The sequence below is a fragment of the Oryctolagus cuniculus genome, chromosome X (genome assembly GCF_051225735.1).
Source record: "Oryctolagus cuniculus isolate XC-2025 breed Fujian yellow rabbit chromosome X, ASM5122573v1, whole genome shotgun sequence".
NCBI lineage: Eukaryota > Metazoa > Chordata > Mammalia > Lagomorpha > Leporidae > Oryctolagus > Oryctolagus cuniculus.
The window spans coordinates 95,176,657-95,194,804 of NC_142888.1; the positions used below are offsets into that span (position 1 = coordinate 95,176,657).

Here is an 18,148-nt window from a genome sequence, read left to right on the forward strand (position 1 = left end):
CCCGGGTTTGCTGCTGGTTCTTCCTGGGTTGGCTGCCGTCCCTCCACCTCCGTGGAGGGGCGGGCCCCCCTGCCACTTTCCCCACTTCCACAGGGGAGCGGCACACCGCCGGCCGGCTCTCTCAGGGGCTGCTCAGGTGTTCCTTCAGATAGATGTTCCTGGTGCATGTTGTCTCTCTCCTCCTTTATAGTCCTCTTCCACCAATCCCAACTCTGCTACCCACACGCCGAGTACGCTGCTCTCCTCCAATCAGGAGCAGGATCAACTCCTGCAGGTCATCACTCAAGTTGGCGAGAGGCAGCTGCGTAGAAGCTGTTTACTCCTCTCCCAGCGCCATATTGTGGGAGAGCAGATGCATAGAATAAGTCTTAATTCGAGTAACTTAGTCTAGTCCGAGTTGCTCCCCACAAGCCACGTCCACAAAGCCTTCTCTTGCCTACTCATTCAAAAGTACTACTCCCTCATCTAAACTACAGGATATTATCTTTTCATGTAGCAACATCTCACCTTTATCTCTGTTAAAGTTTCTATTTATCTCTTTTCTCACCTTCCAGATTTTAAACACACTCCAGCAAGAACCTCTCATAAAATAATTTTTGTATCAACAGAAGCCCCACAGTATGGTCCTTTTGCAAACAATATACCCTTCAGTGTTTATCAAATGAAAGAATGAACATATCTGATCAGAGGTATGAAAGTTTCAATACCTAGCAGGATTAAAAATGAAGATAAAAACAGATATTGAAATGCACTAAACTGTCAAATATAAGCTAGTGGAAACTGTTTTCTTTTCTTATATTTTTAAATAAACAGCATACCTCTATAATTAATGTCTATAGGCTCTTTAATCTTCCTATTTAAAATAAAACACAGGCAAGGAACCGTGTTAAGGCAATTACAAATCAATTACCTTTGCTTGCACTTTCCACATGTTCCAGTTCTTCTGGAAATTTCAGGATATCCCGGTATTTTTCTTCACATATTTCAGCAATAAAATGTAAAAGAGTTGTTTTTTGATCTGCTGACTTAGTGTCTCTGATCTGCAAGGAAAACAACAATAGTAAACTGTTTAGTATTTTAAATATAGACTTTTATCCTTAAAAGAGTGAAACAAATGCAGAATTCAATTCATTATAACTCATTTAAATAAACAAAAGTTTGGAGTACATCCTTACTAGCAATGCTCTCAATTTTAAAAGCGAGAAAGATAATCAAGAAAACTGCCAAATTAAAATTTAATCTGTATTTTCAAAATGTTTGAAATCACTACAGGAAAATGAACTATTCTTTTCATGAGAAAGAGCATTAATTTAAATATTGATAGCAATAGTACAGGTTAACGTGTGCTTATGTGATTAGCAGTCTATTCTTTATTACAAAAATATATTCTTACAAGCTGGATTCATTTGTGAGTTTATATTTATTTCTAGCCATCATGGATATAAACTAAGATAAAAAATACATTTTACTCTCCTTTATTTACATAGGCCATGAAGAAAGAATTCTCAGTGTTGTTCTTACCCAGAATTATAAAGGGAATCTAATCACACAATGATGATAATATGAGAAATTTTACTTGTCTGACCATATATTATATTTCATTTTTGGAGACATAAGAAAAGAGATGTCACAATTATAAGGATAAAAATCTTTACAGGATGAAAAATATGATGAGAATCTAGTGTTTCCTTTAATATAACTCTCATAGTAGACTAAGCAGCAAATGAAATCAGGGATTTACTTAGAAACAAAGCCAAATACAGCATAAAGTATCAAGTTTTCTCATTCTATTCGATGTTTTAATTCTATAATCCTTAGATGATGGGCTTGTCCACTGATGTTCATACTGATTCAGAGTTTTTAGCTTTCAGGATTACTCTGTTTAGAATAAATGAGTATTCTTCACAAACAGGTTTATGAAAGGCTGCAGAGGATATTTAGGTAATTACAGAGTAAATTAATCCTTATTGTTCCAGTGGCTAAGAGAAAGAAACACATAAACTTTAATAAATCAGATCCATACTGAATTTTTTCTGTACTGCAGCTTTTACCAATTGTTTACATCGTGATGATGTGAACAACTTAAAAAATATTAGTCTCAAGGCTCCAAATAAACAAACAGCCACAGCAGTAAGGTGTTAGTAGTTCAAGTGGTCACAGCTGTTTCTTTCAGAATTTCCGGGATTACCTTGTACCTTATAGGTACAACACTTAAAATTTTGCATGACCATGCTGATTCACTAAATGCTTCTAAATACCACAAGGCAGAATGCTACAATTCAAGGACAAACTCTAGGAATAAAGTGCAACACAAATCTCAAGGGCAAGGTTTTTTTTTTGTTTGTTTGTTTGTTTTTTTTTTTTTAGTAAGGCTAGCAGCTGCAGAGGAATCAATGGGAAGCTCTCATTCTTAAAGAGAAGTCTTTACCCAGGATTACTGTGTTATAGGTTCACAAGTGCATTGCTTTCAAAGCACATCGAGCATTCCAAATTATAAGGAAATTAAGATTCTCTTTTTTTTCTTGCAAAGTAATCAACCTCCAAAATCCTCAAAAACATTAGTGTTTAAGGAATTACAGGTACATGTTTTTAAAGGAAAGGAATCTGATGTGTAGATTATGAACTCTATGGAGAAAAAAAAATCCCACACAACACCCAAAACAACAAAAACCTACCTAGTTTTTCAGGTCACCAAATTGTACACAAATATAGATTTTTTAACATTTTTTATTTTTGACAGGCAGAGTGGACAGTGAGAGAGAGAGAGAGAAAGGTCTTCCTTTTGCCATTGGTTCACCCTCCAATGGCTGCCGCAGCCGGCGCTGCGGCCGGTGCACCGCGCTGATCCGAAGCCAGGAGCCAGGTGCCTCTCCCGGTCTCCCTTGCGGGTGCAGGGCCCAAGCACCTGGGCCATCCTCCACTGCACTCCCAGGCCACAGCAGAGAGCTGGCCTGGAAGAGGGGCAACCGGGACAGAATCTGGCGCCCCAACTGGGATTAGAACCCGGTGTGCCAGCGCCGCAGGCGGAGGATTAGCCTATTGAGCCAAGGCGCCGGCCACAAATATAGATTTTTAAAAAGTGCATGACTAACATTAGAATGGAAATACAGAAATAGAAAAGTGGCATGGTGTCCAAACGTCAATTTTGTGTCTTTCTTTTCTTTCTCATTGATATTATATTGTTTTGCATTAAAAAAAACTTAGGCTTTTGGGAAATTACAAGAGCCTAATTATCAGAAATTGTTTTTCTTAATAATTCTGACCACTTCAAATTTATTTATTAAAATCAGGTCCATCAACAATTCCACTTATGTTATCAAATTTAGTAGAATCAATGGTTATCATAACCATTCAGTAGAATAAACACTGTAGCATCATTAATAAAATCAGAAATGCCTGTAGAACTAGCATGCATGTGCTATTTTAGAATCATAATATTTTCTTTAAAGCAGGGACAAACATGGCCAAGTGCCTGTCTTGTCAAGCTGAGAAAAAACTTAGTTGGCCTGGGAGACAAACTGCTTAATCTGTATTGCAACACTTATTTTTTAGAAAATCTCAAAACACACAGTCCATTTTAATATTTCAAACTGGAAAAGAAACAATAGGTGGGCTTTTTAGCCTTTTTCTATAGGTATGATCCTTAGACCAGTGCTTTCAAAATATACAATATTAAAATATACTGTAGAATAATTTTGACTTATTGAAGTCCGCTTACTTTGCATTATCATGTCATTAGTCTTCCTTAACAAATCTACACCACTCACACATCAGCCATTCTCTATCTCTCAGGCCTTATTGCCTTGTTCAGTGTCAGGACAGAAGGCAACTAAGAACATTCACTTTCAGCAGTTCTACTAGTTAAAAACTTTTACCCAAGAATTTTCCCTTCCAAATGTACCACCTGAATATATCAATCTTTTGTGGGGGCAAATATAAGGAGGTCAAATAGAATCTGAGTAGGTATACAAAATTCTTTACAAAATGAGTTGGCTGATTAAGAAATAAAATTCCTTTCCACTGGATATCTGGTAAACTTTGAAATCATATTAAAATTTTACATGAACATCAAATATCCTAATAATACTTGCCCAGGTTGCTTAATTCTCAGAGGTGTCTATATTGTAAGCATTTCAACATTTTCTCTACTCAGGAGCAAAGCACCTTTTTGTATGTCTGCCCTGTGCTTTCCCTCTCGTCCTCTCCCCAGCCCCAGGTAGGCAGGGACATGGGACATGAGAGAGACACAAGACTCCTTTTTATAAGATGCGGAGGGTGAACAAAGTGGCCATTCCACAAACCTCTGTCTCGTGTATATCTTCAGATGATAAAAACACAAGCAGTAGTTCCAGAAACTAGAACTACTTGAAACTGCTAAAAAAGTTTTCTATCATTTTAATAAGCTGACTTATCAACAAATGATAAGCATGAATAGAAGTGTGAATCACTGTATTAACTGATAAAGTGCCATCAGTTAACCACACAGCAGTTTTAATTATAATCATCTGACCAATAAATGTTATACATAAAGATTAACAACAATTTAAATTAATTCTATTTACCCAATGTTTAACAACTTACTGAAATGGCATTATGAATACAAAGTACCTTTGCAGAACACTGACTTCTATAGCCAATTCTGACCACTTCTCTTTCTCTAACAAATATAGATGCTATATTACAAAAGATATTATCTGTATTTTACATGTTCAAATACACTTGTAAAACTTCACTTAGGAAGAGAACAAAAATGTCTGAATAACTAATTGATGCCTAAGAGACTTCTTTATTTCAAATACTCTCAATTGAGCCTGAAACTCTTCAGTCTTGCTATGTCTTTGAAATTTCACTGAGTACACAGAAACCAGCAGACAACCAGAGAGCTCGAGACAGCGTTTTAATGATCTATGCCAGTTACACTCAATCTCTGTGAAGGACCCCTTCTGTAGGTAATTTTCTCTTCTGCTCAGATTTAGGCCTATTTCTTCTTACTTTGTCCTCAGTAGGAACTGAAAATAACTGGTCACTATCCGCTATGTAACAACCTCTCAGAGAGTGGAAGTTTCTTTCTCTTGGGTCCTGTTCTCTAAACTAAACAACTGTAGTTAATTTAACTTCTCCACATAGATGTGGTTTGTCAAAAGTCTATTTGTTTTTCATGGTAATTAGAATCCATTCCACATTTCCATGGCAAAGGTGCCTGACATCTAGTGGAAAAGCAGACAAATTCCTTGGTTTCGCACAGAAGGCACTGAAAGAGCTGGCCCACGTCTACCTTTCTAACTTGCCTCCTGCTGCTCTTGGTCAGATTACTATTGCTTGAATACACTGTGCCATTTCATAACACTGTGCTTTTTGCACAAGTGCTTCTCTCTTAGAACCACTACTGCATTGTATCATCTTTTTTTTCTATTTGCCAGGTAAACACCTATTCATATTTCAAGACTACACAACTAATATCTCATTTCTGAAGCCTTGTCTATCTTAGGAGCAATTAATGATATTTTTTTTGGCCATTGTAAATATTTCAACACAGTAGTTTCTTGCACTCAGTGTGAGTTCTTTCCAGGATAGCAACTCTGTTTTAGTAATTTTATTTTTTTTAACCACAGTACCAAAGACAATGACAGAATATTGAATATAATCAATGACTATTTCTGAATGGAGATTTTTTCCTCCATACATAATCTCACTTGTGGAGATATAAAGCACTATTTTTAAATGTAATCTACTCTTGCTTGTGTGAGTGTGTGTGTGCATGCCTATGTGTGTGTGTTTATCTTGGGGTAGAAGACACACATGCACACACACACACACACACACACACACTCATATGTTAACTCCAAAGGCCAGACCTTTCCAGGACTCCATATTTTCTGAGACTTAGGCAGGTGTGCATACTTGAATGTAAAGTTTTAATTTGTCTCTCAGAAACAGAAACACACTTTTAGGGGAGCATAGGTTAGGAGCAAAGCAACTATAAATGCACAAGTGCATTCAGTGAGCCACTGCGAGCTGGGGACTGTGCCAAGCACTAGGGATAATAGATAAATACACGAGGCAGGGTACCTTTGCAGCCTGAAGCTCACAATTAAGTAGAAAATGCAAGATTATATTAAAAAAGAGGATGTAGCAAAATAATTAAGTGGCAAACATCAAGGATTTATATAACTAAAATGATGATTAAAGTATGTGTAGAGAAGGATAAAAAGGACAAATTTAGTATATATTGAGAATAAAAATAGGATTTAGTCACTGAATATTGTGATGAGGGAAAGAGACAAATCAAAGACTCCAAAAGTTTTAAATTCGGATTACTAAAGAATTGTATACCATACCCAGAACAAGGCAAAGGACAACTCTAGATGAGTTGGCTTTAGAAAGAGATGGATGTTCATATTTTAAACAGAGGTGTTAGTGATATAGAGATTTTCTCGGAGAAGATTGTTATGACTGTTCTGTTCCTTCTGCTTCATTTTATCCTGTATGATTTAAGCTAATTATGGTTCTTAACTATACATATGACTGAATCTCTTTCTTAAAAATCGCTGGTTCTCCATAACTCATACAACAAAGTTCAAATTTCTAATGAGCACAGTATTTGGATGAAGAAAGAATCAGGTCTGCTTCTTGACTTTACCATTTACTAATTGTATGATCTTGGGTAGACTCCATGTCTCAATACTCTTATCTATAAAACAAGCATTAGATAAGTACCTAAGTTCACAGACATGTTTGCAGAATTCAGTAGGATAATGTATTATTATGGCCTCAAAAATCCCAAGATTATAAGAGCCTAGCTTAGCTCCCCATCTTGATGTAGAGTAAGTCATTACCATAAACTTGAAGTCCCTCTGTGATCTTAATTCCAGTTATTATCCTCTCCCACACTCCACGCCCACATCAGATATGCTGGACACAAATACAGAGCTTATCATCATTATTATTGTCTGCTGGTCCACGGTTACATACTCAGGATCTCAAACCATGGGTCGCACACAATGAGCACTGGATATTTGTTGACTACACAAATATATTCTCCCCATTTGCTTTTATTCCTACTGCTCTTAGAATGCCTGAAGGCACTTTGTAGTATCCTGTTTCCCCTTAAAGATGGAGGGGAATCAACATTGCAAAAAAATTTATTTTTATTTACTTAAGAGAGAGAGAGAGAGTGCTCCCCAGTCTCCTGGTTCACTCCCCAGTGCTTGAAACAGCTAGAGTTGGGCCAGGTGAATACTAGGAGGCAGAAACTCAACCTGGTGGGTGGCAGGGACCCAGCTACTTGAGTCATCACCTGATGACACCCATGGTTGGCATTAACAGCCAGCTAGATCAGAAGCAAAGCTGAGACTTGAACCCAGGCACTCCAATATGGGATGCAGGCATTCAAACGGCATCTTATTTACTATGTTTGCCTCACGAATCAACATTTGCTACCTATTTATCGCATACCTATATGCTAGGCACTTTGGTTAGGGCTTCATATGAATCACTATTTAAAAGAAATCCTGGGCCGGCGCCGCGGCTCAATAGACTAATTCTCCGCCTTGTGGCGTCGGCACACCAGGTTCTAGTCCCGGTCGGGGCACCGGATTCTGTCCCAGTTGCCCCTCTTCCAGGCCAGCTCTCTGCTGTGGCCCGGGAGGGCAGTGGAGGATGGCCCAAGTGCTTGGGCCCTGCACCCCATGGGAGACCAGGATAAGCACCTGGCTCCTGCCATCGGATCAGCGCGGTGCGGCGGCCATTGGAGGGTGAACGAACGGCAAAGGAAGACCTTTCTCTCTGTCTCTCTCTCTCTCACTGTCCACTCTGCCTGTCAAAAAAAAAAAAAAAAAAAGAAATCCTAAAAATAATTCAGTGAATTAGTTATTAATATACATGTGCTATAAATAAGACCACACACATAAGTACTTTGAGGTAGCTTACATAGGTAATATGTGTTGGTGTCAGAACAAAGCATGGTAACTTATTACTGGGTATTTAATAAATACTTAGTAGACTGAATTAAGTGTCAGGGTGATGAAGAGGGTATGGGGGAGGAAAAGTATCATTCAAGGACAGTGGTGGTTACTAGTAATGCCCCTTTTCCAACTTCCTTAAATAGAATTAATAAATTATGTTTTTGTTTTCATATACATATATTTTTAAATACATACATTCATTCTAGCTGAAGCATTTATTCTACAATACATAATTTTGTTTACACAATAAGTCTCACCAGATTGTGAACTCCTTAATTATGAGGACTATATCAATTTTGTTCAGTAAATGTTGAATTAATAATGCAACAATCAGGCCAAAGATAATTAGGGCTAATTTGTTAATTAAAGAAATCTTTGGTGACTTTCAAGCACTGTTTCAGTACAGTGCCAAGGATGCAAAAATAAAAGTAACGGATAGCCAGAAGAGGAGGTAATGTGCAGGCACAATTTATTCAAAATATTGATTGTGGATAATAACCAGTTAATAGAGGGGGCAGTAGAGCCAGTAGCTGGAAAATGGTGAGGCTAGTGACAAAAGTTATTACAATTATTGTCCTAAATAAGTTCAGCATAATTAAGCCTGAGGAGATCAAGCAATGAGAGAAATAAGAATGAAAACAATCGAGAATTCATGTGCAATGACAACCACATTGGTTCTCAAACTGTGGTCCCAGCATTATCACCATAACCTGGGAACTTGTTAGAAATACAAATTTAGGGGCCCTCATCCTAATTTACTGAATCAGAAACTCAAAGGGTATGGTTCAGCAATTTGCATTACAACATATTAGGAAAAAAAATCTAGTATCACCTAAATGTGATTTTGATGCAGGCCAAAGTTTGAGAGCCACTAAACAATTGTGAATGAAATTTTCAAGGGAGAAGGTGCTTGGAAATTGACTGCAGTTTGCTTAGGTCCTCTCAATTATTTTTACATAAAACAAGCTAAAGTGTCATTGTGTTTTTAAACTTTGGTGCCAATTTGAAATTAGAGAGGGACTGTCTAGCAATTTGTGGCATTTGAAGGATAGAATTACTATGAATATTCTTGATTAATTCACTTATAAATGAGACTGAATTATACCATAATTTACCATCTCCTCATCTGAGAGCAAATGAGCCAAAAGTATGTCCTGTGTGGTGAAGATTCCAGATACATTGTTCATAAGTCTTTTAAACTGTCTCTCATCCTTCACCTAAAACTATACAGAAAATACACTTAAATGATGCTATAGTGTATCTTGTCTACTATGTATTATTAGAGTGATGGAGTAGATAATCTAGCAGATCATTCATGCCTTCCAAGTATAACTCAGGCTACAAATTCACTTATTATTGGTAAATCTGAATTGTTGCTCAGGTATTTACCCACGAAGTTTGAATCAAAATATCAAATTCTAAGTTGCAGACATTAGGCTTCAATGCTTGACATAAAATAATATTTTTGCACTGTTAATGTACTTCATCGGTCCAAATTTCATGGCTAATGAATATTGGCTCTAAGGAGCCTAATGCATTAACCCCTACACCAATCAGAGCTTACTCATATGACATGACATCATAGTGAACATACGACAAGAAAAGATAGCAAGGGAGGAAGGAAGCATCAGCCCTGTCCACAACACTGGAATATGCTGGTATAGCTTTTCCTGCATCAGCATCCCCATTTGGGGTTGAAGGCCCAGAGCAAGAAGGTGCTTAGCTTCATGTATTATCATTCATTAGACAGTAACAAAGTAGTGGACCTTCTGCCCTGCACCAAAGCAATCATACACAAATGCAGAGGGGCACAGATAAGTACTAGGTGGGTAAAGGAGCAAACATCCAGCCAGCTGCATGAGAATGGTCCCCTTCCAGAAAGAAGAAAAGTGTGGGAGGAGGAAAACCAGGTTTTCTTGAAGAGGTTGGTGTACAGAATATATTGATCAGAGATAAAAACTGGAGTTCACATAAAGAATATAGGAAATGAAGTTACAATGTAGCATGCATATTACTTAAGGCAAGTTTTCTGGACACATTTAAACAGGTCTATTTTTCAAGGGTGTTAAAACTTCAAAACGAGATAAAAGCCCATGTGTCTAGACTGTATCTGGATTGGAAGTGGAGCAGCCAGGACTCAAACTGGTGCCCATATGGGATGTTGGCAGTGCAGGCCAGGGCTTTAAGCTGTTGTGCCACAGCACTGGCCTCCTCTAGACTGTATCTGAAAGAAACCCTTTGAGATCGCCTGCCTCTGAGTATTTATACAAATTGCCACAGGGAATGCAGCAAACTTATCAACAGGTCCAGTACTCAGAAACAAGACACAGACTTGAATAATCCCTCTGTGCCAAGGAAAGAGTCCTAACATAAAGCAACATCACACAATACACATTTATATTGGATTATCCTTGAAAAGCAATGAGATACTGAAATTCCGTGAAGGGATCTTGTTGAGTCATTGGAATAAAATCATCTAAACTACCAATATGATTAGATACTTCAACTTCATTTCTTTTAGTAAAAATTTTCCCTAATCATGGCTTCCTTATTCCCTATTATATTTGTATATTCATGGAACAGTTAATATTTAAGCAATCATGAACGCTCCAGTGCATACATCAAAACAACTACTACTGCTTGCCAGTCTTGATACAGCACATGAATTCTAATGTTAGTCTCCTTTATTTCCACAAAATTAAGTTCTGTGCTCTCTGCCAAGGGTTGTTTACAAATTATTGCTTTCTTCAACACCACCACACACTGCAATAACACTGAGAAAGATAATGTATTTTTAAGGATTGCAATTACCATGAAGACATTAGCTTTGTAGCTACGACCAGACAGGTTTAATACATGCTTTCCTGGCTTTATTTCTAAATCTGTCACCAAAAATGCTTTTCTGGGTGCCATATGACCAGGGCTGACACTAATTCAGCCAAATGTAATTTACAGTAGAAAGATGTCTTAATTCTTTACGTAGCCCTGATCATTCCTTTTTTACACTCTTGATTTTTGGATATTATAATAATACTTTCAACAAAGAGGGAACAGATGATATCAACTGTATAAAAAGTGAAGCAATTTAAGAGTTCTACACTTGTTAACTTAATTTATGGTAGCAATCTGTGAAAGGAGGGCTCAAACTTGAAACCATGACAACATTAAATGGAATTAGGACTCATCCCAATTGCTACCTTCAGGCCCAGCACAGTATTTGTGATGTCAGTTTCTCAGAGAAAAAAAAATCCTTTCCTATTCTCTTCTACCCTTCCTGCCCCATCTCTCACCATTTTCCATCATAGCCCCACTTATTCAAGGAGAATTCCCTTATGTGTATTAGCAAACAGTAACCAGGATCAGTTACAAAACAACAACCATTTGTACCCAGTTTAGGAAAGACCAGAATGAATTAATGAAATGTGCCTATGCAAAAAAAATCCCTGCTAGTCTGGTACGGGTAATGGCTTTCAGTTAATCAACCTGTCTTTGTAGGCTTACCAAACAGAAATTTTCCTGAGAATAGTTTCAGCAAAAGTCAAATTATTTAAATTGATATAGAATTCATTAGAACCATAAATATCTCTTAATATTAAATGGTTTCTTCTCAGACATGGTTTAAACATTAAACATTTACTGTCATAAACATTTTACTTAACAAAACCATTTTATATTCATATGTATGAGGTTTGAGAGTGGGTGGAATAAGGATATTTTTTTTCCTGTATATGGCTTCAAAGATTATCATCAACATCAAAAGGGTGTACAGGACTGATTAGCAATGTATGAACACTATAAATAAATAGCATTTAAAGGCTTAACATTAGTGAAAGAATAATTTTGAAGGTTCCAGACATGTAATATTATTAAAGCATAATTGGAATCCAGCATTGAGAGGCAGGGGTTTAGGACTGAATTATTTTACTATGCTTTATTTGTACTTAGAGCCATATTCATTCATTCATTCATACAATTATTTTCATTTCTGTATACTATTTCACCAAATTAAGAACTTTAGTTATATTCTATTGAACATTTCATCATCTGCCTTTAATTTTTTTGTGTGGGATTATTATTTCTTTTTTTAAAAAATTTATTTGAGGGGCCGAACTGTGGCATATTGGGTTAAGCCACTGCCTGTGGTGCTAGCATCACGTATAGGCACCCGTTCAAGTCCCAGCTGCTCCAGTTCCAATCCAGCTCCCTGCTAATGTGCCTGGGAAAGCAGCAGAGGATGGCCCAAATCTTTGGCCCCTGCACCCAAATGGGTGACTTGGAAGAAGCTCCTGGTTCTTGGCTTTGAATTGGCCCAGCCCCAGCTGTTGCACCATTTGGGGAGTGAACCAGCAGAGAGAAAATTCTCTGTGTGTCTCTTTTTGACTCTCTGTAATTCTGCCTTTCAAATGAATAAATAAATCTTAAAAAATTTTATCTGGAAGGCAGAGTTACAGAGAGAGGGGGAAATAGGAGGGAAGGCAGGGGAGATAAAGGGAGGGGAAGAGTGAAAGAGAGAAGGAGGGGGAAGGGAGAGGGGAGAGAGACAGAGAGACGAGAGAGAGAATCTTCTATCCACTGACTCACTCCCCAAATGTCCACAACGGCCAGGGCTGTGTCAGCTAAAGCCAGGAGCTACTTCTGGGTCTCCCACATGGGTGCAGAGAAACAAGCATTTGGGCTATCTTCCCTTGCTTTCCCAGATGCTGGATTGGAATGGAGCAGCTGGGACTCAAACAAGCACCTATATGGGATGCCAGCATCACAGGCAGTGGCTTAACCTCCTACACCACAGCACTGTGCTAGGGAAGCACTATCTGATATTATTACAGGTAATGTTACTGTGAACACTTTTTATTGCAATAAAATATACATAAACATTTAGTGTTTTAATCATTTTTAAATAGTTCAGTGGCACTAAGTACATGCACATTGTTGTACAGCCATCATCACTATCCATCTCCAGAACTTTTTCACCATCCCATACAGAAACTGTACCCAATGAACACTAACTCCCCATTCCCTTCTTCCTCCTACTGCTGGTAACCACTGCCTTACCACCTGTCTCTGTGAATCTGACTATTCTAGAGAAGTCATGTGAGTGGAACCATACAGTATCTGTCCTTGTATATCTGGTTTATTTCATTCATAATAATATCTTCCAGGCTCATTAAAGTTGTGGCTTACATAGAATTTCATTCTTATTAAGGCTGACTGATATATGTATACAAATACATATAAGTTATATATTTATCACCCAACAATGAACATTTGAGTTGTTGCCACTTTCTGTATCTCAAGAATAATACTGCTATGAATATGGAATACAAATATCTGAGGCCACTACTTTCAATTCCTTTCAGTTCTTTTATGTATATAACCACCAGTAGAACTGCTGCATCATATGACAATTTTGTGTTTAATATTTGTAGCATCACCATACTATGTCCCATAGCAGCTGTACTGTTTTACATTTACACAAGCAATGCACAAGGATGCCAACTTTTTCACATCCTTTCCAACAATTTTTTCTTTAAATTTGAAAGGCAGCATTACAGAAGGAGGAGAGACAGAGATTTTCCATCCACTGGTTCACTCTCCAAATGGCTGCAACAGCTGGGGCTGGGCCAGGCCAAAGCCAGGAGCCAAGAGCTTCTTCCAGGTCTCCCACGTGCGTGCAGGTGCCCAAAGCCTTGTGGGCCATCCTCCGCTGCTTTCCCAGGCACAACAGCAGGGAGGTGGATCAGAAATGGAGCAGACAGGACATGAATAGGTACCCATATGGGATGCAGGTGTCGCAGACAGCAGCTTAATCTATTATTGTTTTGACAGGCTCTTTCCCAATGGGTGTGAGCTGGTATTTCCTTGTGGTTTTTATTTGCATTTCCCTGATAATGAGTGATTTTAAGCACCTTTTTAGGTGCTTATTGGCCACCTGCATATTTTCTTTGGAGAAATGTCTTTTAAAGTCTGTTGCCCATTTTGAATTGGATTGCTTGTTTTTGTTGTTGAGTTGCAGGAATTCATTAAATACTCTGGATATTCCTTATCAAATATATAATTTCCACATATTTTATTCCATTCTATATGTTCTCTATTTACTTCAATGACAGTGTCATTTGATGATATGGTCATTCTTGTACATGTCTCCAGAATTCTTTTGTCAGAGTATATATACAGTGTATGCTAGGAGTGGCATATCTGGGTATTTTAATATTTAACATTCTATTCTAAACTGTGTATAGGAACTTATATTCCCATTAGCAGTTCCCTTTGATACTTCTTACCCTCACTTAACATTATTAGCATTTAAAATTTTTGCTATTCTTGTGGATATGACATGGTATATATTGTGGTGTAATTTAATCCTAAGTATGAATGAAAATGGTATATTTGGGGAAATAATATATTTTATAATTAAACTGATACTTTGTATATGACCCAGGACTCTCATTCCTAAATATTTACTCATGATAGATGAATTTACAACATGCAGATGAATATTGACAGCAACATTTATAAAAGTCAAAAGGTGAAAATTACCCAAGTGTCTCCAAGCTTATGAATGGATAATCAAAATATGGTGTACCTATACAGTGGAATACCACTTGCCAGTACAAATGAATTATTAATACATGACACATTACATGAAGTGAAAGAAGATATGCATAACACAAACACAGAAACTCTATAACTGTACGATATCATTCATATGAAATTCTAGAAGGCAGAAAAATATGGTGATTTGAAGAAAATCAATAGCTGCCTGGAGCTGGAAGTAATGATCAGCACTACAGAGGCATAAAGAAATGATACTGGTTGGTTAGGCTGGAGGTTCCAATGCTGAATACAAATGTTATCACTCATCAAATTATATATCTAAAATGAGTAAATCTTGTTGTATGTCAATTAGTAATGCCTTAGTAAAGTTACTTTAAGATATTATAAGTTAGGTTTAAGTCTCTCTCAAACATAAACACATCTTACCTCTGATAACAATAATAAAGACAAAAGTCTTATGGGGATACCTTCAGAAGTAACAAGCACCCTGGCCTCTCCAGCTACTTGCTTGAATTTGAAGAGTACTTTTGTCTAAACTGTCAGCCTTGGAATGGCTTGTATTTCCTCATCCCAGGTTTCTTGAATCCTAAGTAGTAAATAGCAACTTTCTTTGTTTTACTTTAATTTTTATGGCATAGCTTGCTAAAAGAAAAATGACTATTTTTTGCATAATTAGTGAATCAGGAGGGTTTCAAATGTAGCAGTCATACAGCAGTACCATTATAGTATCATTTTTGAACAAGTATTAATTTTATCCCAAACTTTAAAAACCAATATTTAATTATACTAATTTCAAAACAGAAACCTGAAAAGTAGTTTTAAAGATATGCTTACTGCAGCATACAAAGGAAGTGAGTAATCTGAAGATCCAGAAAGAAAAGAACAAGCTTTGTGCTTATCCCAGTGACCAAAGTCAGGAAAAACAGAACTGAAGAGATTGGGAAGAGAAGCAAGGTCCATGTTGTAAACAGGGTTGGTACTGTTCTTTTTCTTTCCAAAGTGGATCACCTTTACAGCATGGGGCATCATCTACCAGAGTATGTTATTGTCCTGTGGTTAGTTAGCCAACATTTACGAACAACATAATTTATTTTTCATGTGTGTTGTTACATAAAATCCATTCCTGTCTCCCCATATCTTCTTTTCCCTGTCTCTCTCCCTGTCTTTGGTATTACAATGTTCTATATCTGGCAACCAGCTCAGAAGCTCCTGCAGGACTGGAGATGTATTTTTTATTTTTCTTTATCCCTGTAAAGCATCTAGCACAGGCTTCCACAGAGAGTACAGGCTCAAGCAAAGTGGCCTACTTGCTGCCAGAGCACTAAGGAAAAAGTATTCAAATGTGTAGAAATAATTCTTTGGTTCCCTAAAATTATCATAGAGCTTTATTTCAGTACTAACTGCCACTTTGGAAACCTTCTTTCGTGGTCATTAGCTCGCCTTGTACAGGTTGTGAGCACTTTCATTAGAATGGCTTCTCTTGACAGGACAATCGGTTTGTAAGATGAGTGGTCACACGGAGTCCCAGTAGCCATGTTTTGCAACAACAGTCTCACACAGGGTCAAAATCCCCCTTTGAACTGAGCTTTTAGAGAATAAAAAAGCATTTGTTTTCAAACTTACTAATTATATTCACTAAATGCTGTTGATGTTGTCAACTTTTCCCCACTGTGAGAATTACAAAATCAGTCATAGGATTAAACTGAAAAAATGACTACAGCAATTCACAGAATACTAAGCCAGCTGGGTTCATTTAAATCCTCTGTAGCAATAATCTTCATGGTGAACCAAGTAAGAACTACACTTAGTCCCATAAATCACCATTTTTTTTGTCTACTCCAGTGTTGAACACATTTATTACCACTCCTGATATATGGGGGATTCATCAGGAACCCTCCCCAAAAAGTATTTCTGTATAAGAAAATTATTCATCTTTGCCAGCTATACTACTCAACAGAATAGTTCATTATATCCAGTATTTTATAGTCACAATGACTTCAAGTATAGTTATAGCATAGTATTAACTTTACTTTTTTGTATTAGTGAATGAGGATACTTATTTTTAAATGAAAACATAAAATATAACTTTATTTCCTTGAAACGCATCTGGATGTAATGAGTCACAAACTAAGCACATACACGAGTCCTCTACAGAAAACAAATTGCACCGTTCACTTTAATTTTAATATATATATAGCTGACTTTTTAGTAACTGTTATTGATAGATGATGATTGTAATTTGATAACATTTATTTTATATTTTCAATGCTCTTTACAGGTCTGTCGATTTATGTATATGGATCATTGAACTCAATGTTTGATTATACAATTCTGAAAATTACCCTTGATTCTTCTCATTTTTTCATATTTTTTTTTCTCTCTCTTTCTGTGTCTCTGTCTTTCACACACACCCTTTGTGGCTTTGTCTGGCACTTAATTCATTTCCCTGGCCCTTTCTCTAACACAAAACTCATATATATTTTCATGTACAATGATACTTCAAAAAGTTCATGAAAAATAGAATTAAGAGATAGTTTATTTTGGTGCAAAAATGTGAAATATGGAATTTTTTCATAAAATGAATTTTCCATAAACTTTTGATGACCTCTCAGATACCTCTCACAGCAAGTTACCTAGATGTCTAGGAGGCAGGTATAACTGCAACATGTAAGTTAAAATCAGATACAGCAACAGAGGTTTCACAATATTAATCATCACAGAAGGCAAGGGCCTTGGGGGTGTGTATATGTGTATGTGTGTGCCTGTGTGCTTGTGGGTTTGCTTAGGGGACAGAACATTTTAACACATATAAACATAACAGAAAGAAACAAGACAAGTCTCCAAATCAGTCAAATATTGACAAGGAATCCTAATCAACTCTACATCAGACAAACTACATTTACAAAATACTGCTCTCAAGAGAATTTAATAAACTGAAAAGTCAGTGTATAATGAAGTTTTCACACTACTCAAACTACAGAGTTGTAAATGTGATAATATCTACACAGATGTAATCAAAGTCTGAGAAAACAAACAAGTGCAACATTTAAAGCATTAGCTGAATAATTTGCACCACTGAATGTAAATTAATGAGTATTTCAACTTAGAGAAAAATCTTTAAATACACTCATGGGACTTCAATATTTTTAGAGGCAATGAGGAGACGAAAGGTGTGAGTTACTATGTTTTAATCAAAGCTCAAGTTTTCAAAAAAGATATCTCAGAGATATATTCTTTCTTACCACAATTTAAAGAGGTATATCTACAAATTTTGTTATTATCAGTTCCTGATAACGATAAGATAGTTTAACCCTACTGTGACTGGCTTATCATAAGTTAGAATTTGCTTCCATGTCAACCTTTTAATGTGATTTACATAGAATAAGAAAGATATAAAGCATCTCCACATTGAACAGAAATCTAGAAAATGTTTGGCTATTTGGTAAAAAAGCTGAGATTAGCATTTTAGATGAAGGCACAGATAAAGACAGAGACATGGGGGAGGACATTGGTATAGTCGTTAAGCCACCATTTGGGCTGCCCATATCCCATATTGGAGTGCCTGGATTTGAGTCCCAGCTCCACTCCTTATTCTAGCTTCCTGCTGATGCACACTCTGGGAGTAAATA

The 18,148-nt window shown here is 36.9% G+C and overlaps 1 protein-coding gene across 1 annotated transcript in view; it reads right to left on the reverse strand.

Moving 5' to 3' along the window:
• Positions 1–18,148, reverse strand: part of DIAPH2 (diaphanous related formin 2) — a 947,972-nt gene that overhangs the window by 443,617 nt on the left and 486,207 nt on the right. Inside the window, exon 23 of the mRNA XM_051827761.3 lies at positions 911–1,040. Coding sequence (XP_051683721.1) covers positions 911–1,040 — 130 coding nt within the window. The remainder of the gene's footprint in view (positions 1–910; positions 1,041–18,148) is intronic.